The sequence below is a fragment of the Coffea arabica genome, chromosome 2e (genome assembly GCF_036785885.1).
Source record: "Coffea arabica cultivar ET-39 chromosome 2e, Coffea Arabica ET-39 HiFi, whole genome shotgun sequence".
NCBI classification, from domain to species: Eukaryota; Viridiplantae; Streptophyta; class Magnoliopsida; order Gentianales; family Rubiaceae; genus Coffea; species Coffea arabica.
The window spans coordinates 7,325,202-7,349,640 of NC_092313.1; the positions used below are offsets into that span (position 1 = coordinate 7,325,202).

At 37.7% G+C, this 24,439-nt stretch overlaps 3 protein-coding genes across 13 annotated transcripts; 1 reads left to right on the forward strand and 2 right to left on the reverse strand.

Annotated features, from left to right (window-relative positions):
- Positions 1-6,174: 6,174 nt before the first annotated feature.
- Positions 6,175-12,499, reverse strand: LOC113730571 (uncharacterized). Of its 5 annotated transcripts, none has more exons than XM_027255318.2 (4): positions 12,159-12,499; positions 11,226-11,446; positions 8,375-11,145; positions 6,175-8,279 (listed from the first exon to the last, which is right to left on the reverse strand). In XM_027255318.2, exons 2-4 carry the CDS (start codon positions 11,247-11,249, stop codon positions 6,911-6,913), a joined length of 4,164 nt encoding a protein of 1,387 aa, XP_027111119.1. In that variant the 5' UTR covers positions 11,250-11,446; positions 12,159-12,499; the 3' UTR covers positions 6,175-6,910. The 5 variants fall into 5 exon arrangements, with proteins under 5 accessions (XP_027111119.1, XP_027111120.1, XP_071934661.1 ...); XM_027255319.2 differs by having other exon boundaries at positions 11,226-11,469; positions 12,159-12,452; XM_072078560.1 differs by having other exon boundaries at positions 12,130-12,452.
- Positions 12,500-14,322: 1,823 nt separating this feature from the next.
- Positions 14,323-15,123, reverse strand: LOC113730576 (histone H4). Its single transcript, XM_027255337.2, has 2 exons — positions 14,983-15,123; positions 14,323-14,807 (listed from the first exon to the last, which is right to left on the reverse strand). Exon 2 carries the CDS (start codon positions 14,793-14,795, stop codon positions 14,484-14,486), a length of 312 nt encoding a protein of 103 aa, XP_027111138.1. The 5' UTR covers positions 14,796-14,807; positions 14,983-15,123; the 3' UTR covers positions 14,323-14,483.
- Positions 15,124-16,286: 1,163 nt separating this feature from the next.
- On the forward strand, positions 16,287-23,896 carry LOC113730573 (ribulose-1,5 bisphosphate carboxylase/oxygenase large subunit N-methyltransferase, chloroplastic-like). 7 transcript variants are annotated; one of them, XM_027255323.2, is made up of 15 exons: positions 16,287-16,783; positions 17,027-17,142; positions 17,367-17,430; positions 17,790-17,900; positions 18,007-18,066; positions 18,759-18,866; positions 19,319-19,388; positions 20,122-20,210; positions 20,317-20,397; positions 20,815-20,850; positions 21,008-21,091; positions 22,084-22,217; positions 22,576-22,661; positions 22,773-22,921; positions 23,254-23,896. In XM_027255323.2, exons 1-15 carry the CDS (start codon positions 16,655-16,657, stop codon positions 23,401-23,403), a joined length of 1,467 nt encoding a protein of 488 aa, XP_027111124.1. In that variant the 5' UTR covers positions 16,287-16,654; the 3' UTR covers positions 23,404-23,896. The 7 variants fall into 7 exon arrangements, with proteins under 7 accessions (XP_027111124.1, XP_027111125.1, XP_071934663.1 ...); XM_027255324.2 differs by having other exon boundaries at positions 20,170-20,210; XM_072078562.1 differs by lacking the exon at positions 18,007-18,066.
- The last annotated feature ends 543 nt before the right edge of the window (positions 23,897-24,439 follow it).

Genomic DNA, 24,439 nt, shown 5'->3' on the forward strand with positions numbered 1-24,439 from the left:
CAATACTATTACTACTGCAGTCGAATTTGCTCATCAAATTCACTTTGGTGAGCGTCTTGTGCTGTCGACTCAGTACCTTGTAGACCTTGGGTCTAAATATGGATCAAGTATCTTAGAAGCTAAAGATGGGAGTAAAACTCAATCATTTATGAATAATTTTGAGGCAATGCCATGGCTATGATGGATGGAGGGTTGGTGTTGCGAGATGACTATAGGATGAGAAAACTGGTATGTTTATTATATTATTATTATTATTATTTGGAGAATAATTTTCACAAAATAGGATAAAATGAACAAAACTTCAATCTAAAGAGCTATAGCTATTGGACAGCCACAATGCAAAAATTCATTTCAATCATTTATTTTTGTTTCAATTGGAGAAATGTCATTTTTATTCTAATCGTACAAAAATCACAACCCATGATCATTGAATATCTTATAGAACAGAAATTTGATTGAAACTTGGTATATAGTATATTTCCTGGCAAAAATTACTTTACCATATTGCTTCGTGTACTTAACATCATCTCTTATCCTGATATCTGGTTTTAGATATATGATTTTTTTGCATCTTATCTTCATATTTTGTTTCAATACTTTCTTTTTTCCTTTGATACTCCATCCAAAGACTTATTACAATCTTTTGTTAAAGCTTATTACTCCTCATACTATATCACAAAAATTAAGTAAGAAATTTCACCTCTCAACCTGAAAGATATTTTCTCAAAATATTTGGTTTGCAATCTTATTAAAATATCTATTAATATTATTAGTCACCTCATCCTTGTCAGATTAAGACGATGAAAAATTCATATAAAAATAGTTGTTAAAAGATTCAGTTCAAAAAACTTACCAACCTAATCTCAGAAGATATCGGATTTGTAGATAAAAACAATAAGAATAGTAGCTCATCTATTGCTGAGATCAAGAAAAATAGAAACAAACGAAATTGATAAAAGAGACGAAATTTTTGAATTTTTTTTTAAAAAAAGAGAAGGGAAAAAATTACTCTCTCTTTTTTCATTTGTTATAAATGCTCCATCTTTTTACATCTACACAATAGAACTAGACAAATTTTTTTGCATCAGTTAAAACCAAACTAGAGAATTTCTAAAATATAAATTCCATTGAATAGAGAAAACAATGAAACCAAAATTTAAGCATGCTACAAAAACACTTTTGCTCAAAATCGAAACACATTACCTGCTGATAGGTTTTGTTGGTGCTGGATTTTTGTACAAGATATCTACCAAGCTACTAGAGGGAGTGGGAACTAATCTACTAGAACATATCTCCTCCATCATTGGTGAATAAATCCAAAACACGTAAAAAGTCTCTGAAGGTGAAAACGTCAAAATAAAATAAAATATACTTATTAGAACGACGTCGTAGGTTGGCTCCCGACCTCACCCTTTCCCATCTAGCCATTTTTTATCTCAATTCCATCGTTTTAATTCCACTTCAATTGCGTCCCTATATATAGTCTCTGTTTTCATCTCCACAACAGAATCAAAGAATTTTTTCATCACACAATGTAAAACTATACACAACACAAAACTAAGAGACAATTTCCACAATCAAAACAATGAATCCTACCTTTTAAACACGCTGCAAAGTCATTTTTTCTCAGACTCGATACCTAATGTGGAGGTCAGCTCTGCCGGTGCTGGTCTTCTGTACAACTTGTCAAGCCGCCAGCTGGAGGCGACATAATCTAATCTACTCGAAGGTATCAGAAACTCTGAGTCTCCTCTAGCACCGGCAAAACAATGCACTTCAGTTTCTATTAGTTTCTAGTAATTTGCACTTTTACTTTATTTTTGTTTGCTGAAGGGAAAATGCCTAATTTAGTCATTCGACATTTTTGTTTAAGTCAATTTCAGTCCTCAAATCTTTTATTTTGGATGTTTTTAGTCTCTTAATTTAAATTTAGTGGCCATTTATATCCTTTCACGGTGGCGCCGCCAATTAGTTTGTTTCCGGCACAAAAATGACCACTAAGTTAAGGACAAAAGAGGAATTACAAGTTAGGATTATTCTTAAAACAAAATAAAAATTTTTCTATTAAACAGGGACATCTTCTTCAATGAAGTTTTTTGTTATTGCGTTTACTTATTCAATGTCACAACCCAAATATTACCCCAAACCAAAATTTTCTTCAATCATAGTCTAAATCATACTTCATCTTCTTCTTCAATTATTAGATTGCGTCTTCTTCATACTTACGAAATTTATGTTAACTGCTTATTCAACAATCTTACACAATCAAGAGGTTCCTTCCGACACACTCTCTTTCTCTCTTCTCCCTTCAAATTGTTTGAAAGCATTTTTACTTGGACAGAATAAACTTGAAATTTGGATGTTTTGTTGTGATGTTAGTAATTTTATTTGTCAATTTGGCTGTAACAAATGTAATTGAGGCAAAATTACTTTGATTGGAAATAATTTGCATTCGATAACATTATAATTTGACAAAAAAAATGGCTATTGTATGTTTTTATGATGTTTTGGAAGCAGAGAGTACTGCAACTCTTCCCCTTGAGAAAGAGAATCTCCCCCAAAGGTTCTATCTATATATACTTATTTTGTTCTCTCATTCTATTAAAAATTGTGTATTCCCTTGGATATCTATTGATGGAGAGCTGCACCAGGCAGTGGCCCCCTTTCTTCATACCTCGGGAGGAATCAATGAAGGGGGGTTCAGTCAACCGCCAACCCCTACCCCTCTACCAGAGAATTTCGGTTTGGGGCTCCTTCCCGGTGCGCAAAGCGAGGAGGATCGCCCAGACCCGAATCACTATGCTTCGGGGTCCTCACAAGAGGCTCGCATAGCCCTTTCTTTCAAGCTAGTGATAGAGTCAATTCGTCCCTCTGCTTTACCTTAATTGTTATTTGAACAAGTAAAAGTTCTGTCTTGGTCCGAGTGGGGATAGTATTTCTCTTCTGCATGTCCATGGAGTTTTGAAAAATCCAAACATCTCAGAGATAGATAGAGAGGTAGAAATTTCTCGAACGAACCGCACTCCTTCGTATACGTTAGGAGTCCATTGATGAGAAGGGCCTGGGGAAAGCTTGAACCCCCGATCAATCAACCAAAGTACTGATCACAACAAAGAGTAGGGAGTTCGGTCAGAGACTAGAAAAGTACGAGTGCCTTTGACACCCCAGTCTTTTTCTGAAGTTCCTGATAGATTACTGTCAAATAGCTTCTTCTGCCGCTTCATTGGTTGATCGGCATACTAAGGTGTCAGCACTAGGGGTGTATTCGAGCCGAGTCGAGCTCGAGTACCGCTATACTCGAGCTCGACTAGGCTATAATATAATTATACTCGAGCTCGAGCTCGAGCTCGATCGAGTCAGAGAATCACAGCTCGAGCTCGAGCTCGATCGAGTCCTTAAAAAGCTCGAGCTCGACTCGATAAGGGTACTCACCCGTAATTTCTCAGAATTTATTTACCTATATTAGTAATTTTATATATAATTTATTTTATATTTTTTTATGTGATACTCGATAGAGCTCGTCGAGCTCTCGAGTATCAAATTTCTGAGCTCGAGCTCGACTCGATAGCTCTAACGAGCAGCTCGAGATCGAGCTCGAGCTCGATGAAGCGAGTTCGAGCTCGAGCTTCTGATCGAGTATATATCGAGCTCGAGTCGAGTAGCTTGACTCAGCTCCACCCCTAGTCAGCACTAAGAAAGCAAATCGGACAATAACAAGAGATCAGTACTAAGTTAGAAGCAAACTAAGCATCATTGGATCCTTCAGTTTTTTTAAAAACTAATTTTTTAAATACTATAAAAAATTTTTAAAAGTACTTTGAAAGGTACTCTAAAAAGCAATCTAAAATTTTTTAATATTTAAAAAATATCCCAAAATATATTTTAAAAACTTTAATACTCTTAAATATTTCAAAATATTTTCTAAAAATATCCCAAAATATACTCTAAAAACTCTGTTACAGTAAAATTTCAAAAACACCTCCAAAAACAGCTAATCCAAATGGTTTTGCAACTAGAATGTAAACATCCATGGCCAGCTCTGCCATTAGCTAGCGAATAATAGCATTTTTCTATTTTATTAATTTGAGGACGAAATTAGTTTAAGTAAAAATATTGAAAGTCTAAGCCATTTTTCCATTTTATTAATTTGCTTATATTTGGTTGTGATTTTAGGGGTTAGACAGACTACTTGGAGGTTCACCCTCCGAATGGGTGCAAGAGCATTTTGGTAAGCGAAGAAATTGTTTTTATTTTTTTAGTAGTGGTTTCTTTTAGTTTTTTTTTTTAGCTTTTCATCTTAATATTAATATGGGATTTATTAATTTAATTTATTGTAGAAACCTGATGGCAATTTCATCCTTATTTTCCCTCCTGATACCGATGTGCACTCTGCACCCCCTGAGGCACGCAAAATGCTTTACTACGAATTTATAGGCTTGTACTTAGCCTAATTCATTGTGTATCATCGCAGATTGTCGTTTGCCGGCCATCAGCCTATACATTCCTAATTTCCGAACCTTTTGTATCATAATGCTGTCTCGTGACTCAGATTTACTAGTCATGTTCGGAATAGCCGAAACTTTTGTAACTAATATTGCAGATATTTGAACCTAAAGGCCCAATAAAGAGTTGCCAAACGGATATGGCTTTGTTGAAAATCCACATAGTTCCTTTTCACTTCAAAGATAGTAGTATTTTCGAAACTACTAGAAATCAAATTACTGGTAGACAATTTCGTGACTCGCACATTGGCATCCATAATTTTGTACAATTCAATGGGGCTTATAGTTTCGGTTTCAATTTCATAATACAAACCAAACACCCGATAAGCGTGATATTTGTCTTAAACCTTAATTTACCTAGTAATGACATTAGTCAAATAAAGAGGCAGGAAAACTCATTTAACTAAATAACCGGTTGGAACGACGTCGGGTAAGTGGTGCTTCATGTCATCGAGAACAGACCCAATTGGCCTTAGACGCTAGTCCTAGTCATTTGAATCTTTCATAGTATTCAGTATGTTTTATAAACAGTTTTGCATACAGAAAAACAGACCCATGTGGGCTCAAATCAATAATGAGCTCAAAATTCACCGTTGATCATTTGAGACTTCTTGGATCTGTGACTGCCAAACCTACTGAGCCTGTTACCCCCAATGACTCAGGCACAGAGCTTTCGAGTTTAGAACAACTTGTGGTTACCAGAATCAGCCTGTGCACCGGCCTTCATCATCAGCATGAGAATCCTTTCTGCCCTCTATGTTCATGTTCTTCTCATCGCACGGTTTAGGTGCATACTTTTTCTATTTAGGTGCATTACTCTGCAGTCTCTAGGTACACATTTATGCCGACTTTTCAATGTAAGCTTTCCAGTTGGGTGAAAAATTCTTCTTATACCCTTAACTTCCTAAAACCAGTAAGGTGTATTTGCCTATCACCACAGAAGTAAGGTGTGTTTGCCTATCACCACAGAGGACATCAGCCAAAACATTAGTGCTATTCTTTGAGCATTTCATGTTGTACGACATCCTGGAAACCACTTTCAATAATCTTGGCAATGTACTAAATTCTTAACTAAACCCCGCTGATAAAAAATGGACAATCTTCAGAACTTTGGCAAAGATCATGAAGAAATTTGAAGATCTTTCAGGTTTCTTCTCCGTGTTCATTTCTAATTTTTAACATGGGCGGTGGAGGGCTAAGAGTCATCAACATGCAAGAAAAAGTAGTTGAGAAAAATTATGCTCTCTCATTGAGTCCCCATCTTATTACTCTCTATCTAACCTTCCGTCATGGAATTTGAGAATTCAAACACGTTACTAGTGCAACTTAGAGGCGTCAACACCTTTTGCTGGGAAATCCAGCTCGTTGCCATAGCAAACCTTAGCTGTCTCCCGTGGCAAATCCCAAGATATGAACACAACGTTGTGTTGCCTTGAGAGAAAAGTCCAAGTGAAATGGCAAGAACCCGGATCAAAAATTAAATGCGCACGGAAAGCATCACAAGACAAAAAGACCAAAGTCCTTGAGCCTTGTCTCGCCCCACCCAAGCACCAGAAATTTACCTACCTTCTGTAAGGCTGAGAGAACGCTTCGGCCTCAGTAAAACTAGTTACAAGGGCTGAAAATTTCAGCTGACACATTCCTTGACCTGAAACCATAGGCAATTCTACCATCCACCAATAACTTAGATGATATTTTGCATAAAAAGCTGAGGGAAATGGTTGTTCGACATATTTACGTATCCGGTTTTAATAGCAACCAGCTAGCATTTTGCCCGAAATCGTTCAAGCTTGTAGAGTACTCCACTCTGTAACAGTGAAATTCTATGTCGAAGGGCCTGCAAAGTAAAACCTAAATAGCAACTATACATCCATAGCAGTACCTAAATCCGGCATTTAGTGTTCTCCATCTGCTCTCTTCCCCTTGACAGAAAAAATGAGCCATAGACTTTGATGAACACAAATGCTTAAAATAGCTATAGAGACAGTATAAAAGATTCAATATCATCTTATACCATCCTGCATCACCATCAACATGATAAGCATTCAACGATTCCGTTTGTATCCATTTCATGTCAGGACATGAAATGTCAATCTCTGCAGAGAAACACACAGCTCTAGTTATAACCTTGACACATATATCATAGTTGACAAAAGTGCCTTCCGCTGGTCGCATTCATCAGCATGAACTTTAAACATCTCAATCTAGCAATTCAACTAATGTAATGCTGGTAAACAATCCAAGTCCCTGCCCAGTGATAAAGCATAGGAGTTCATGCAATCAAATTTTCATGTCAAGCATTCTTGCGAATCCCCAAAGTCCATTACGCACCATGGTTTTCATGCCTGCCCTAAGTAGCAGGAATTCAGCCATGAAGATGCCTGTTTCCAGTACATTGAAGAACTGTGTCAAAATCTCCTCCTTTTATATCCGGACCCTTCATTGAACCCATCATCATGCCATACCTGCCCACTGTCCCTGTAATTTCCTTCTTGATCCTCGATAGTTCGAATTCGTCTAGGAGCAGCAACAGGTCGACCCTTCATCCGCCCATCAAACTCCCTTTCTCTGATGCCCCTTCCAACAAAATCTGCATCACCTTCAGAACAAAATCTGAAAGGCCTGGGACCATCGTCCAGTTGGAACCGAAGATTATCACTGTCACTAATGTATGGAGGTCTAAAAGAACGAATCAATCCCCGGCTTTCACCACACTTTCTTCTCTCCTCACTACTTCCTTCACCATGAAATTCCTGAAATCTGCCAGAAGGTACTGGCCTCCCAAAATACTCATCACCACTTGTCCTAATTCGAGGTTCCAAAACATCAACTCTCCTAGTGCTTCTGCTGAAAACCCGATCAGATGGGCTCCTCCTACTGGAGTTTATAGGCCTTGGATGACCATGCTCCCTTGCAGAGTCTACATCCCTAACGTCATCAGAAGGCCGAGCCAAGAAGGAGGGAGATCCACGCCTTCTAGCAACCATATCTTCAGGAAAACAAGAACGATCCGGAGATCTCATCCTTTCCACCCTATACATAGCTGGTGATCTATGCTGAGCCAATTGTTGAAGTCCACCAAATCCAGCAGGAGATCTCCTTCTAGGGGAAGTCCATGGACCAGGGGAGCGTGTTCGTGATCCAACTGGAGATTTTGACCGAACTTGAGGAAATCCCCTCCTCTGGAATGTAGAGAAGTTCCTGTTCCCTCGGACAAATTGAGTATTCCCACCTTCATACATTGAGTTCGGACGAGTATATGCAGGTTCTATAATACCATCTGGTAAATCCCTCGCATATTTTCCATCTTGACGAAGTCCAACCAAGTCAACCCCATTATCATCATTAAGTCTACCAGGGCTAATATTTCTTGGAATTCTGTGAACCATTTGGATTTCCCTGCTGCCAGGACCATCTCTACCTCCAGGAGACAACCTCCTTGAGGATGGACGTCGAAATGAAGGCAAATCGTCATTCAAAGATTTCCTTCCTCTACCGATACTCAAAGAAGCACCATCGGGTGGAATAACAAAGTCATTACATTCAAGCTCAGTATCAGCAATGGCAGCAGCATGTTTGTTCCTGGTAAACCGATAGTCATCATTGTAACTTCCAAAAGCGAAGTCACGGTTAGAACCCCACTCGCCTCGTGAAGTATCTAAGCGACCAGAAAACTTCCCTCTTCCCCTTGTATAATTCGATCTGGAGTTTCTAAAAGACTGATCTTGAATCCTTTCTCTAAGGAATCTATGGGGATTATCAGCGTCAATTTCATCTCTGCAAAATACAAGACAGATAAATCACAAAATAATTCCAGAACCATAAAAAAGTATAAAAAGAATGATTAATTAGCAATGGCAGAGAATAATCACCTCTTTCCTCGTGGAATAAATTTCTCCCCATCAAGATCTGAGTACCTTCCTCTTCCATTTCTTGATGACAGTAATCTATCCGGAATTGACCTTGTTTTAGAAGGAGATATTGCAGAAGCACGAGGTAAATTGATAATGCGGCTCTTGTTACCTCCACTCGTTGAATTTTTAGCAGCACTATTACCATTTAAAGAATCTTCTACCTTTGAAAGAGATGAATCAGGCTTCTCATCCGTGTTAACTGCTTTAGCAATTTGACCTTTGGGCTCACCTGCTGCTGGTACTGTCCTAATGCCTGAACTAGTTGTTCCATCACAGGACATATCTTTTTCAATACTCTCTTGGGAAGATTTCTTACCTGTTGGCTCAAGTAATTTCCTTTGGGAGGAACTACATGGCTCCTCTTCTGCATCAGTTGTAGCCATTCCATCCAATGGAAGTTTATCTGAATGACCATCTTTAGCCATAAGCTGTTCACAATTCTTGTTAGAAACTGTGCCAACACTCTCCTTGATGCAATCAACAGCTGTATTGTCATGAATTTTCAAGTCGTTTTCTTTATGCACAAGACAGGATTGGTCGGTGTAAGTATCACCACCTGGAAATCCAGAAGGACAATGTTTATTATCACAATCACCATGCTTAGCACTATCTGCACTTCCATCTGCAGTAAGCTCCTCTATTTTTGAATTCTCCAAGGGGTCCCGAACTTCACCATCTTCATAATCATCATCATCTCTCCCAACTCTACCATGCAAAAACTTGCTTACCACAACTTGCTTACCATCTGATTCACATTCAGAACCATAAGATTCATCTTCCATTGTTTCAGCTGATATATTTATCTTCTCCTCATCACTCACGGATCCCTCACCATGTGCACGTAAATCATGCACATGTTCCTTTGTCCTTTTCAGCTCAGGATGATCAACATTCATGTCCTCTGCCTCATTATTATCCATCTTATGAGCAGCCATATTTTCTTCTCTAACCCTGTGATGCGCAGTCTTAGGATTCATATCTGCAGGAGCTTGAAGAAAGCCATCACTACCCATATGAGGTTCTTTGGTATGAGTGGAACGTTCAGATTGATTTGATACATCTGCACTTGTAGATAAATCAGAAGAAGTAGGTATTCTTGAAGGAGAAGGCTTTTGGGGCGTCAAAGGTGTTGGTAAAACAGAAGAAGAAGAAAAACTCTCCTGAGAGTGGACAAACATTGGAATTGATTGTTGCTGTCTCAAATCCGATGTCCTGCAGAGTTCCTGACTAACTTCATTAGTAGGTTCAGATTTAATAGACCTTTGTCCAGTTGTGTCCTGGGGGCTGCTAGCTAGCAATTTAACAGCTTCAGCATTGTGCTTCTCAATAGGTTCCCTTTTCACAGCATTGAAATCCGACAATTCAGCAGATCTCTTGATGGTTCCCACAGAACTATTTTTGGAATTCTCATCACTAGGTTCTAATTTGACTAAGCTGACACCAGGAGATTTCTTGTCTTCAGTTGAGAGCAATCCACTATGCCGATTTGTGGAAATATCCATCCTAGGAGCTACTTCAGCTGATAAACGAGTGCGCTCTCGGACAAAATCCACATTCCCAAAAGAGGAACTAAGAGTCAGACGGAGTGAGTCCTCAGAAGGTTTAATCAACTGTACAGAAGAATTTGGAAAACTGGAACGTGGCTCCCTTGTTGCATTAACCTGTTTCTCCTTCACGCTGCTAACGTTGACAACGGAATTAGAGCTTAATAGTCTTCGATCATTCAAGCTGATTGTCTTACCTGAGCCACCAATAGTACCTTGGAAAGTAGTATCACCAATAGATCCCTCCCAAGCATCCATAGTGGTATTCAAATCCCAATTTGATCGATTAGCACATTCCGATTTGCTATCATCCTTTGAGCTAGTATCTCCACTCTTCTCTTCTGTAACATGTTTTTCTTTGCTTAGAGACAAGGACAACAGAGAAGGATCTACATTCAAACCAAAAAATTCCTTTGGTCCCAATGCCAATTTACCATTATTCCCCAAACCCGTAGCAAGTTTGAGCTTAACATCATCCTCCACCAGTTTGCTGTGTATCTCTTTCTTTACACTCACCAAAGCAGCACCCAGAGGGGTTCCTGGAACTCCTGAGCTTGCTAGTTTTCCAGTCAAAAGAAGATCCGTGTTGCTCTCGACCCTGTTTGCAGAACCCAAATTAAACATAGGGCTTAACTCCGGAAGTTTGACTCCAGAAACGTCTGTGTCCAAATGATCCAAGTTGGCGTTTGGTGCAGAAACACATTCTTTCTTAACCTCAAGGAGATTAATCTTACTAGCATCCGATTTTTCGGGAGATCTGATAGCGACATTTATACTAGAAGGTCCTGGATTTGAGGAAGATATTTGATTGTTTTTCAAACCAGGCCTAGATGTAATACTGTCCTGTAAACCTGAACCAAATTCTTGTTTGCTCCCCAATTCTGAGCCAGAATCTTCTTTGCTCGCCTGCTCTAAACCAGATTCTTCTCCATACTTCACATCTGCACTAGATGCTTCTTTCTTCTTCAATTCTAAAGAAGATTCTTGATTCTCTGTAGAATCTGTTACAAAATTTTCTTTGTTCGTTGTGTCTGGGGTAGATTCTTCATGTTTCTTCAAATCATTTACCTCGGGTACTACTTCTTCACGAGGAGGAGAGGACGGCGGGGACAACAAGAACCTCCTTTTCTTCAGAGGGATACCTGCAGAAATATCAGTAGCAGACTTCCGGGAAAGGACCCGAGGCTGCAAACGGTGAACAATCATCAATAATAACAAAGAATAACAGCAAGTGCTAATAACAACATAGGAAACAGATGATTAACCTCTTCTTTTCCAGAAACAGGCATCAGTTCAAAGCTGGCACAAGTCAGGAAATCTCTTTTTAGCTGAAACCTCTAAAACCAAGTGCCTAAGCACATCAGAGATACTTCAAAAGCCGTACGGTCTCAACCGATTCTGCTCCTGTAAATTCCAGTTAGCTAGTTGGGATGGCCTTAACGGATGATACACGTAGCCAGATACTTTGCAATCAGAGATATCAACTCTGCAATCACAGATGGGATTTTGCTGGTTTAAAAACCAAAGAAAAAGCTAGAGGTCAACAATTTAAAACGGTAAACCATAATCGAAAGCATAGCTCCTGACAGAATCATCAAAGCAATCGAAATCAATTATCATTTTGTAACACAGAAACAATAAAAAAAAATCACAAATTGACAAAATAGGAGCTTTACTAAAATAGTTTAGAAAATTATATGGCAATTTCCCAATAAATCCTTTTCCCTTCCTTGAGAAACCAAAGAACAGAAATTTTTAGATGATAAATTTCGTCCGAGTGAAAGTTAATTGAGCTGATTAAAAAGAAAATCCCAATAATCCCAGAAACTATGATTCTACCCCAAGACACCTCCAGAAAATCACCAGACTTGCTCTCCTAGCATACAACCTGCCCCAGAAAGATCAAATTTTGATGGCACCGACAGGCACACCCGGACAAAGACAACCAAGGTGATGAACGATGGAACAACAGACAAAATCTGGGCATTGATTGCATTTTTCCCCCAAAAAAAAAAAACACACACACACACACAGGTAAAACGAACCTCCGAGCTATTAACTATCATTAGATCCGTATACAGCACAAAAATCTAATCAAATTTAGAAACCAAAAACTTATTGATATCGCATACATTCATATTTCAATCGAGAAATCGGGAAAAAATCTACCGAGAAACCACACAGGAGAAGACAACAACCTTTAGACAGCTAATAATGTCATATCTTTCTTTTTCTTTCTCTGGTGTGGAAAAAAGGAAAGCAAGCAAGAAAGAGAGGAAAAAAGAAAAGAAGACAAAAGACTTTGGGGAAGAGAATCGGGAAAGAGAGAGATGAAACAGGAGAAAGTGGTGCAGTGGTGGCCTCGCCTGGTGGGAAAGCAGTAATGACTAATAATAATAATAATGCTGTGGTGGTTTCCAGGTAATTTCTTATCTTCTATCGTTTGATTGGAACTTTGATTGATTAGGTTTCGTAGAAATATCCTCCCCCCCCCCCCATCCCGGGGGGCCCCCCACTATTAATTGAATTATTTGGTCCTGGTCCAATTGAATTGAATGCGATAATGCTTTATTCATTTTTCAGGTTTTCACCTCCTCCAAGTAAAATAAATAAAAAAATAGCACGTACTAGTAGTGGTGGTATTTTTCTTCTTAATTTGTAAATTATCGTCAATTTTTGACTTTTGTGTGGGAGTGGTTAGAAATCAGATTCAGCGATGCTTATCTTGTGCGTGCAGGCTGGCTGTTCTGAGTGGGTGGCGGCAAGTTTTGTTTATTCCATCTGAATTTTTTTTAAAAAAAATTTATTCATCGCGGGGTTAGCGGAAATGTCACGCAAGCTTGATTAAATCCGTGAATCAGATGTTGACACGTGGAATGTGGACTCCTTGCGACGTGCGCCTCTAGCAGGTGCGGAAGGGCCCCACCGGCTGTGTGATCCTTTCTTAAGCCTTTGGGTTTGGGACCTTTGGGCCAAGACGAATGCGTCAATGCTGGACTCTGTGTCTCCTGATTTTTTTTTTATTGGATGCCAAATCCTGTGCGTTTACGGCAGTTTGAATTAGATCAGTCAATGCGCCTTTGCTGTCTCCTTTTTATTATTATTATCATAATTAAAGATGGGGACGGTGGGTTTTCAACAAAAGCGAATGAGTCAAGGGTTAATCGACAGAGACTATTAGAAGTGCACTGATAGCATGTAAACGTTTTGGTTTCAGTAGCAGTTTGGTTTTAGTCGCCAGGTTAGCATGTTGCATCGGGTTGGGCAACTATGTATTGGGCCCTCAAAGTAAATGCATTGCAGTAAAATATATTCATGTCACCAAGATTTGGGCTTAACCCAACCATTGCTGGTGTCAATTTGAATCATGAATAAACATTGGGCCAACCCAGCCATCACTAGCGTAAAATTGAATCATGAGTAAACATCAGCCTAAAGAAGGCCTAGAAATTTAGCCGGTGTGCAAGTTGGGACTGATATAATAATCTAAAGGGTCACTAACTAATAAATTGCAGAGTCCAGACGGAAGGAAATTGTTGGACAGACGCTACTAATCAAGCATTCCTTGGAGTAGAGCAAAATCCCAAGCTCATCCAAATCGCGACTCCGTATTTATATTTCCATTCATATTTAAGGGCAAGAATAGTCACCTCATTTGAACAGCCCTTTTTCACCGAAAAATTGAATCATTTTTTATAATCATTTTTTTTATTATGATTTGTTTTTACATATATCAAATTATTACAGTAATTTTTTTTTAAAAATTCAAAAAAATGCAATCCTGTTTTTACATATATCAAATTGTTACAGTAATTTTTTTTAAAAAATTCAAGAAAATACAATCCAAACAAAAACATATATCAAATTGTTACAGTAATTTTTTTTAAAAAATTCAAGAAAATACAATCCAAACACAAGCAGTAATTAATCATCACAGTTGCCTAAACTCCATTCTTGCTTCAAAAATCAATTCTATCCTCCTGTAGTATACTAGTAACGCTAGTACAATTTTCTGTCATTCATTAATTGCATTCCTACCTTCTAACTCCCGCTTCTTACCTCTGGGTCTAGTTTATGAAACGAATCAGTGCAGGCTGCAGTTTTCTTATTAAGATTTAGGATCAAGTGTCCACGTTCACCAAACTCCCTAGACCAATGAATTGTCTTCTACGATTATCGCTATATGCTTAAAAGAGCTCCAGTCAAATGCAGCAAAACTCTCGGATTTAAAACTGTTTAGCTACTGGAAATACTTACTGTTACATATCTCAGCTGCTTTCATCCAGTAAATTCAATCACGTGATAAATGCACGAATAACAGACCAATCGAAGGCCATTGCACAGAATCTCGAACAGACGCGATTTTCGTTTCCAACAGCAAACAACGACGCATCCATTAACCATGGCATAACCGAAAGAGAGAATGTACCAGACCATGACGTATTCCCCGAAAAGAAAATTACTACTACTTGTAATTACAAAGGGCACCAAATCAGAAACCCTAATTACTTCACAGAACTATCCTAACCGCCGAACCCATAGAGAGTACGGCCTTGCCTTTTGAGAGCATACACAACATCCATGGCGGTGACAGTCTTCCGGCGAGCGTGCTCGGTGTAGGTGACGGCATCTCTGATCACGTTCTCCAGGAAGATCTTGAGGACGCCGCGTGTCTCCTCGTAGATCAGGCCGCTAATACGCTTCACGCCTCCTCTGCGAGCCAGACGGCGAATCGCCGGCTTCGTGATTCCCTGAATGTTGTCGCGAAGCACCTTACGATGACGTTTTGCTCCTCCCTTTCCCAAGCCCTTGCCTCCCTTGCCACGTCCCGACATCTTCAACCACAGCTGTTTGTTTCATATCAGCATTACAGCGCATGATTAGAATCCAGTAAAATTTTTAAGATATGAAGAATCACGAAAAATTGCTATGAAATTTCACGCTGGGTACAGAGAAAGAGAGAGAGAGAAACCATCATCAAATCAGATAAAAAAAGGAACGAAAGAGAAAAATATAAAGTACCTGAAAGAGAAAAGCGGCGAACTAGATGAAGATAAATGAAATTGAGACACTGCACTTGAGAGGATGGGGAGGTGTGGCCGGTGGCTGGAGTCATTTATAGCGAGGAACACATTTGGGAATGATCCGCGTCGAGTGTTGAATTTAAGTGATGGAGAACGTTGATTACCAATTGAACGGTGAGGATTGCGAGTTTATAGCTTGAAAGAGGATCGCTGACATGGCAGTATGCGATTCTATTCGCTGGTGCACCCAACCTCTCAGTAGTGTAATTGGATTTTCACTGATTATAGTTTTTGAACTTTGCAGAAATGGACCCTGGATTTGCAATTTATCGCTTTTCTAGCCCTCTATGCTCAAAAAACAATATATTACTAATATATTGTGATTCCTCGCACACTTAAAATAGTCTGATTACTTTCTGACCATAATTTTGTTGGGAAGCCACGTGATTTCAAGGTTTAGCCCATAACTATCCTTGGTTCCAAAAAGATAAAGACATAAATTATTGTCATTTGCAAGTGTTTTTGTAGAACTTGTGTGATTTTTGCAATTCAATCTTTATTTTCAGAAATACTAAAACAATAGAGTAATTATATGCATAATAAGTTTGTTTATGCACTGATCACAATTCTTATCAAAGAGTGAAAACTTTAATCTTGATATCACCCAAAAAAAAAAAAAAGGAAAAGCATCATAACAAATATGATAATTCAACACTGAGATTTGATAGTTATGGTTTAGGCTTCTAACTTTTCAAGTGCTGTATAAGCAACTCATAATTATGCTTGTTGAATCCATGATTTGGCCAATTACATTATGGGGCAACTTCAACACCATTGAATTAATTCGTTGAATTAATAGTCACTCTCTCAGATCAACGTTTGTTTCCTCTATTACAAGAATTTATGAATTGTTGAATTTAAGATCGTAATTTAGCCCTAAGAGCATGAACATTCATTCAATAGATGCCACGCATACACTCTCTAACAGACGAATTGAAGATGGGATGATGACTGTGTGAGATTTTACCTTTCAATTAAAAAAAAGGAAAAAAGTTTAGGAGGAGTAAAAGTTATTTATTTTGTAATAAGAAAGGCGTAGAATTTAAGGAATGAGAAAAAGAGAGAAGGATTTGAATTTAAAAAAAAAAAAGGAGTTCTAGCCAAAAAAAAATGATATTTAAATCAAATTGCGGCGAATCTCCTTTTATTTTTGTAAAAATAAAAATAAAAATCATTCTGGCATAAAAATATATGAAATTTAAATCAATTTTTTATGAAATCTTATCGACCATTTGCGACGACTCTTAAAGTGGAATCCAAACTAACACCAGACTCTTAAAGTGGAATCCAAAGCTAACACCAGTTTTGTGATGTTTTCTTGTTTTCACATTATTCTAGAGATTCGGTGATGAATTCTAGCCACTAAATCAAAATGTAGTTAATTTACGTGTGGATAATCTGCTACAACTGTGGGTTTACAATTGTTTACCACATTAGACGATTGACAATATGTATTTCTAGAATTTTTATTGGATTAAACATTACTCGTTGAGTCGTGCCAAGAATTCCACCTCCCCGCCAAAGGCGAAAAGCAAACAAGCTACTGTCCGTTTAATAGACACATCAGACTCGGAGTCGGGGTACAAGAAAGCTTTTTGCGTGGCCGGAAAATGCAGACGCTAGTACTAGTTGGCTCAGCAAATTTCACATATACCTGGTGCCCTCTAGCTCGACGTCATTTCTTCACTCTTTCCGTTCGCCACCGCCCCAAACTCAAATTCTCCACTTCTTCGGATAAGGTTCGCCTCCGATATTCATACTATCTCCGTCTTATTATCTTTTTCTGATTTGATTCGTTTACTCTCTCTCTTTTCTTGCTTGAGCTCCCGTAATACGTACTTAAAAGAAAGTGTTGTCTTAAGCTTCTACATTACTAAAACTACGTAAATGATGTATAAATTTCTGGGCTTGTTGGCTTGCGTAAGAATTATCTTGAATAAGAAGCAATGCAGTAGTATCTGATATTGAGTCCAATGGCTTAGGCATGTAGGAGCTACATTGACGAGGAATGTGATGAGGATTTTTTGCCGTGGTTGGAGCAAAAAGCATGTACAAAAATATCGTCCATGCTTTCCATTGGAAAATCTGCACATGGAAGGTACATTGCAAGTTAGCTTCTGCCCCCAATGCTTGTGAATTCATCCTAGTATATCTATTTTCTGAACAGATCAATTACTTTTTATAACTGTTTCAATTTGCTGCTGTAACTCGTTTCAGACTTGCGTTAACCAACTCACACTAAGAATTTGCCTTTAGTTTTAGTTGTTCCCTTTGGAAAATTATGATCTGATATACATAAATATGCTGCATCTTTGAATGCAGGGCTCTATATGCTTCCAAGCCCATACAAGCTGGGGACTGCATATTGAGAGTTCCTTACAGCGTGGTATTTAGGTCTTCTGAAAAAGATTGAATGGGAAAGCGTTTACTTTCATAGAAAAGTTTTGACTTAAATTTTGAGAGTGCTTAATGCGTTGAGATGTTGAATTCACGTTGAGATGTTGAATTCACGTTGAAAATTGTGAAGTGGACTGACAAACTTCAAAAAATCATAATTTGTTTATTTTATCTGCTAACCACTTTTTTTTTTTTTTAATTTTCCCGAGTGTACACTAAATTGATCTTAATCATTCTGTTCTATGGTGCAACTCAGATACTGAATTTTTTGCTTATTAGTTTTTTCTCCTGGTAAGTTAAGAGTATGACTTTAAGGTGGTTTGTTAAGTTTCTTAACTGATTCTGCAGCAACTAGCACCAGATAATCTTCCTCCGGAAATTTGTTCTTTGTTTGGAGATGAAGTTAGCAGTGTCTCAAAAGTTGCTCTACTCCTGCTGCATGAGCAGAAAATGGGTCAGGTTGTTCAGCAATATTTTGAGTTTTCAATTTTATCAGCAAATCCATTTTTATACTTACCACATGTTGTGCCAGAAAATCTGATTTCTTTTCTACTTCCATCTTCAGAAATCTGAATGGGCTCCATATATCCGTCGGCTTCCTCAACCTTTTGAAATGCATAACACTGTAAATGCTCTTTCTTTTCCTAGATGATGTAGTTTGTTTTTAATGAAACAAATACCGCTAGCAGTTTTAAAATACAGAGAAAATATGATAGCTTCAACCTTCTTGCCTTTCAAATATGTGCTTTGCTTTCTTTCACTGGTCATTGGTGTTTTTGTGGGGCCCACAGCATTTTTAGTCGTAAACTACTTCTTCAATTCTGGATTCTTACCATCAAACACATAGCTAAAGTTTCTCTCATAGAAAGAGTTAAGTTGTACTACTGGTGATTGGTGAATTCTTCTGTTTTAGTGGTAGATCAAATATAATGGCTTCCCTCTTGTTAAGGGCATAGTCGTACTAATTTAGCAAATATAACCTTATAGTACTGGATGGTGTTGTTAAGATCCATATCTCTTGTCGTACTAGTTGTCCTGGAAATTTTTTTACCAAATGTATTTGGTGAATTCAATTCAACAAAATTTTGCCATTATATGACCCAGCGCATTTGACATCTCAAGAATCCAGGTATTTACGAGCATTTAAGATGGCAATGTTGGGGTCTCTCTCTCTCTCTCATATGCACAGGCAAACTATCTTTCATGTGGTATTAGTGAATATACATGTCTTTCTCTTTTATGTCTTGTAAGTTATCTGCAGTTTTATTCTGATGTTCAAGAGGTATGATGTTTCGGTGACAATTGAAATTGCTGCAGATATTCTGGAGTGATGATGAACTGGAGATGATTAGACAAAGTGTTATATACCAGGAGACCATCAAACAAAGGAATCACATTGAAAAGCAGTTTATGGCAATTAAACCAGTCAGTATTTTTGTTGCTATTTGTTGATTGCTTTCCTATTAACAAGCCACTGTGCATCTACTGTGGGTTATTTTCTGCCATTGATACCTCTGAAACTTGTCTCCATTAAAGTTTTTGCAGCTCAATGGGCATTCTAATGGTTGTATTTGTTTGAGATGAATGGTTGTGAACCTTTTTTTGGACTATTTTGTGTCCTAGTCCCATCATGTCCTGCTGTCAATCATTTTTAGTTAATCCAAGCACCTCTGTATTGATAAGGAGAAAAAGTACCATAGCGTTATATGGATACTTCTCTTTGTTTCTGACATCCTTCTAAAACATCCTTTTAATTTTTCAAGTTTCAAAAAGTATGATGAAAGATGATGTTGTCTCATTAGTATGCCTTGATATTTAGATAATTTGACTTTAGCAGTAGTACTTAACCAATTTGTTTTCTTTGTCTCTAATTTCAGGCCACTGATCAATTCCCTCAATGTTTTGAAGATGTCTCTCTGAAGGACTTTGCTTATGCTCATGCTTTAGGTACAATTCTGTTGTTGTTATCTATGTGTCTATGTACTGATTATCGAATTTTACTTTTAGTTATGGAGTTTGTTCCTGTCTCTATGACAGTTCCACTATCCTATAAAGAAAAGCTAACTTCTTCTTTGTTCCAAATACACCTATCCTGTTATAATCACATTTAATTTCTGTTGATTTGGTCACCATTTCTTTAAACTTATCTGCAAAAGATGTTTCTGGTTTGCTGTTTGATTCTGGTTTCTGACCTTAAAATTTTGAATTATATCTAAAGTCATCATCTTCTTGTAAGTCAGGCAGTCTATAACTCATATTTCCTATATATGTTGCTAAGACAAAAGGCTCCAAAAATATTTTTATAAAACAAATATAGTTTTAGATCTATTCAGTTTAAATTATCACTCTGAATTTTGAGTAAAGTTTGACAAATGTAAAACACAAGTGATTTCTGTCGTTCGGTTTTTCTTTTCTGTCTATAAAAGCTAGACATTGGTGAAGTTCTCAATATATCTGGACGTATGAATTAATTTTGTTTTAGAAAAATATGAACATTTTCTTTCTTGTTTACTGACTAGTCTAGCAGCCATTTTTTCACCAGTTTCATCCATATCATGTTGCTTCCCTCTTTTCCCACAGCAGTAAATGCACAGTTGAGACACCATAAGGATTAAAATAACAACATTGTGTAAACCTTGAACTTTGAGTTGGTGATTTTATGTTTCTTCATTTCCTTAAGTTTTATGGACTCGAACATTTGGCGATGACCTCTTTCTTGACATTCCAGTTACATCTCGAGCATGGGAAAGCTCGAGGGGTGTCTCGATGGTATGCTGTCAAAAGATTGTAATACACTTGTTTACTGTTTCTGTGATGAAAATTGGTTATATGCCAAGTAACAGTGATCAATTGCTTTTATTCTTGTGTTGTTTAGATTCCATTTGCAGATTTTCTAAATCATGATGGTACTTCAGAGGCATGTCTTATGAGTCATGAAGGAAAACAGCTCTCAGAGGTCTCTCTCTCTCTCTCTCTGCATTTTGATCATGATTTTTCAAACATTTTTACTGGTAGAACTACCATCTTTTTAACCCATTTGCCAATTGCACAGCATGAAATTCTTGTTACTGACTTAACAGTGTAAACTTAAGGTACTTGTTACAATAAAATCTCATAATTCAAGCTAATTGATATCTTGCTTGACAAGATACCTGTCTTTGAGTCTTTACACAGGTCTATTTGGACATTTGATTCAATTCTGGTGTGTCATTTTAGAACTGTACTATTTATCCTGTTCATTCTTCTTCACTGCAAACCTGATTCTAGGTATTTCTTTTGAACAAATCTTTCATAACTGATTACGTGACTCCAGAAAAGCTCAAAAATGTGATTTAGCTATTTTATGTTAAAGTAGGCTTTTATTTTTGTGCAGGTCATTGCTGAGCGTGATTACAGCCCTGGTGATCAGGTATGGTGATGTATTCATATGTCAACTCATTGAATATGTTTTTCCATCTATTTGATTCTGTTATAGGTGCCTGCTGAATCATATTTATCAGCTGGCAACTGCTTTAGTTTCTTAATGTTCAGTTGCTTGGAGGTAATGGTTTCGCATTTCTGACCAGGTGCTAATAAGTTATGGAAAATTTTCCAACAGTAGTCTAGTTTTGGACTTTGGCTTCACAGTTCCTTACAACATTTACGACCAGGTTAGCCTCCTCAAATTTGATCTTGCAAGAAATGAAGCAGAGGCACTTCCAGGCATTATCGTTACGCATTTGTGTGCGATTTTCTCTTAACTTTTGCTGCTTGAAGTGTGCGTTCCCAATAGAATACTATGATACTTGAGTTTGTGAATTTTAAACTCTGCCTAGATTATCCACCTGCTGTCTATGCGACTTCTAGTGTAAAGTAAGTTGCTAACCTTAATACCTAGTATTCAAGAACTAGAGAGAAACAGGGAGGAACAGAGTGAGGGCGAGGGTTGCGGTTGCCTGTCATTTTTCTTGAATATCAACATTTTTGGAGGTTGAATTTGTACTTCTCTCATACACTGGCTTTAATCCATGCATCCACAGGTTGGATGTACCTAAGAAGTGGTAAAAACCATCTTGACAATACAATGAGAAAGGCGTGATATGTCCGCATTTGGTTCTATTGTCATATAGATAATTATATTGTCTGACCATGATAACTTCTATGAAGGTGTAAAACATGTTTACACTGAAACACAAGTTCGGTTTCCATTTAAATTCTACTACTGCTGCCATCTGCAGTCCATTTTTGTCCACTTGACTACAGGAGCTGGTGCTTTTACAGTAATCCTGTGTTTTGAATTACTAATAGTTAAAGTTTCATCTTGTGACCAACCAAAAGTTAGATCTTGTGAGAGATTTCACTATGTTTGAGGCATTTGATTGGCACAAATAACCCTTTCTAATCACAGACTGCAAAAGGTATACACATCTGTTCTCTCCATGCAGATCAACATCTACTTATTTTTGAATGAGCTAGCAGTCATATGTGGCATATGTCATGAGACCTAGTTGCATTTGTCATTTATGTTTAATAGTGGTTAAGAATTTGTAAAGTTCTAAGTATGAGAAGCTTTTTCCGTTGTCTTTTTTACCGGTTAACTGCTTTAATGATCTAGTGATCTGGCTGGCCTGGCTAAGTATGATTGACATTTATTTTTTTTCAGGCTCAAGTTGAGCTCAATATACCTCAGCACTATCATCTTTTTCAGATGAAGTTGGAACTTCTGCAGAGATTCAAGGCACCAGCCATTAAAGATGTCAATGAATTTAGCTCTTCTGAGAAATTATTTACAATCAAGTTGGTATTGATTCACTAACATGCTTTTCAAGAATTGATGCGATTGAGTATTAAATTTAGACATTTAAATTGTGCATCCCTTCCACCAGGCCATGTGTTGGGAGCACTAAAGATATGAACAGAATAAAAGAATAGCACTCTAAAACATAAGTTGTCTAAAAAATATCAAGGAGTTCTTCTCTGACATTTCATCTTCATCAAACTTCAGATTTTCAAACGTATGTGCTTGCTTTTTTTCTAAATATGAGCTCATTGTATCTAAATGTTTGCTGCAACAATCTCTTCCTGAGAAGTTTCTCCATTGCCAGCATCAGCACATGACTTTGCTTGTTCTCATTTAAGCCTGGTTGTCATGAAGGGAAGTGAAGTTTGCTTCTAAGAAAGGGAGGGGAATTCCACAATCTTTTCGTGCATTTGCTCGTGTACTATGTTCAAATGCTCAAGGTCTTGAATCCGTCTTTTTGCTTTTGCTATCTGAATATTGCAAGATGCTATTTTTCTTAGATCTGACTGATTTGCATCTATTTCTCTTTTCCTTTTTCCATTTGATCTCAGAATTGAGTGATTTGGAGTCAGGAGCTGCACAAAGCGATGGTAGGCTGGCTCGAAGTCCTTTGAAAAACAAAAGCAGGGAGATTGAAGCACATGAGTTGATACTCTCAAAAATAACTGAACAAATCAATGAATATGATGCATGTATCAAGGTGATAATAACTTCTGACCCATGAGTTTCCCTTTATGATCCTATCATGATTCTGTTTTAGGATACTTTTTGAAAACTGAAATCGAGGAAAAGGACTTGTACAACATGGCTGGCCAAAAATTCTGAGGTCATTTTTGAGGCATGTACTTCTGTCGTTTCACTTTTGCTTTCATGGTATGTTCCTACTATTTGATTATTAAATAAACAGGCGACTAACAGAGAAGAGCTTTTTCTTCAAAGTACTAAACGTTTCAACCTTTAATTTGTGCAGTGTAATCTGTGTGTTGGTTTGGTAAGTCCATGTTATAATTTTTTACTGGTGGCTATGTACAGTCTCTGGGACCATCCACCTCTCAAAACTTGGTTAGAAAACATGCTTTAAGGAGACAAATGGCTCATGATCTTCTTACTGGTGAGCTTCGTGTTCTGAAGTCTGCTTCTGCATGGCTGAAGAAGTATTGTGCAACCTTATTAGAAGGATAGAGTGTAGGGTTCTCTTCTACATATGGTGATCCAGTTTGAAGGTGGCCTCATCTTGGAACTTAAGAGGGAGGTTCCTATTTGTTTTCCAATTCTCCAACCGCAAGCTAAGCTTGCTGATGGTCAGATGAATGGAAGTCGGTTTATCACGTGCCTCCTCGTCGACAATCTAACAGAAAGCAGGAAGTTTTAGAGATGCATTACTCGAACAACAACAGTATGATTGTAGAGAAAGCAAGGGGTAAAAGTGCTGGAAACTCCTGTCGTGAAGTTCGTTGCTCATTGTTGAGGGAACGGAAGTTAGTCGTGGAGTTGGGTAATGAACAAGTAGTAGGTTGTTACAGGGTTAATTACTTTTTATCTTCCCTGATCTGTGGGCAAACTATGAATCAAGATTTAGCCAAATTGTATTCAGCTCCCTTGTCAGTAAACACCGGATACAGGCCATGGATGGGTGAAGTGAAATGAAATGAAAAGCAAGAACTTTTATTTGAAAGAGTTGAACAAAAGCACAAAAAAAAATGGTAATATTATGATACGAAAAAGGAATAACAAATTGAAAAGTTTGCCAGATGGGTTTGTTTGGATTGTGAATTATTAGAGATATTTTTACTGTAGCACTTTTTGTGATGTGATGTATGTGAGATAAAAAGATAATTGGGAAGATAAAAAGGTGCGTTGGAAATTGTAATGATGATGTAAGCAAATATATTTTGACAAATAAATCACAATCCAAACAAGTGAGTTACTTTTGGATGGAGGGCAGTTCGTAGCTCTTTTTCAGTTTGGAAGACCAAATAAAAACTTTTGCAGTTTGGAGGGTCAAGTTAGGACATTTGCAAACTTTGGAGGGTGAAATTGGCATTAAATTCATTAGTTCTCATCAGAAAGGGGAAATTTTTTGTTTAAAAAGGAAAACCCACAAAAAAACTATAAACCCAGACAGGACAAGGGTCCCATGGGCCCAGTGCCTTACCGAGTTCCCAACCATAACAGAATGGGCTTCTGTTCGAGCCCAGTGTTTTCCAATTAAAGAAAG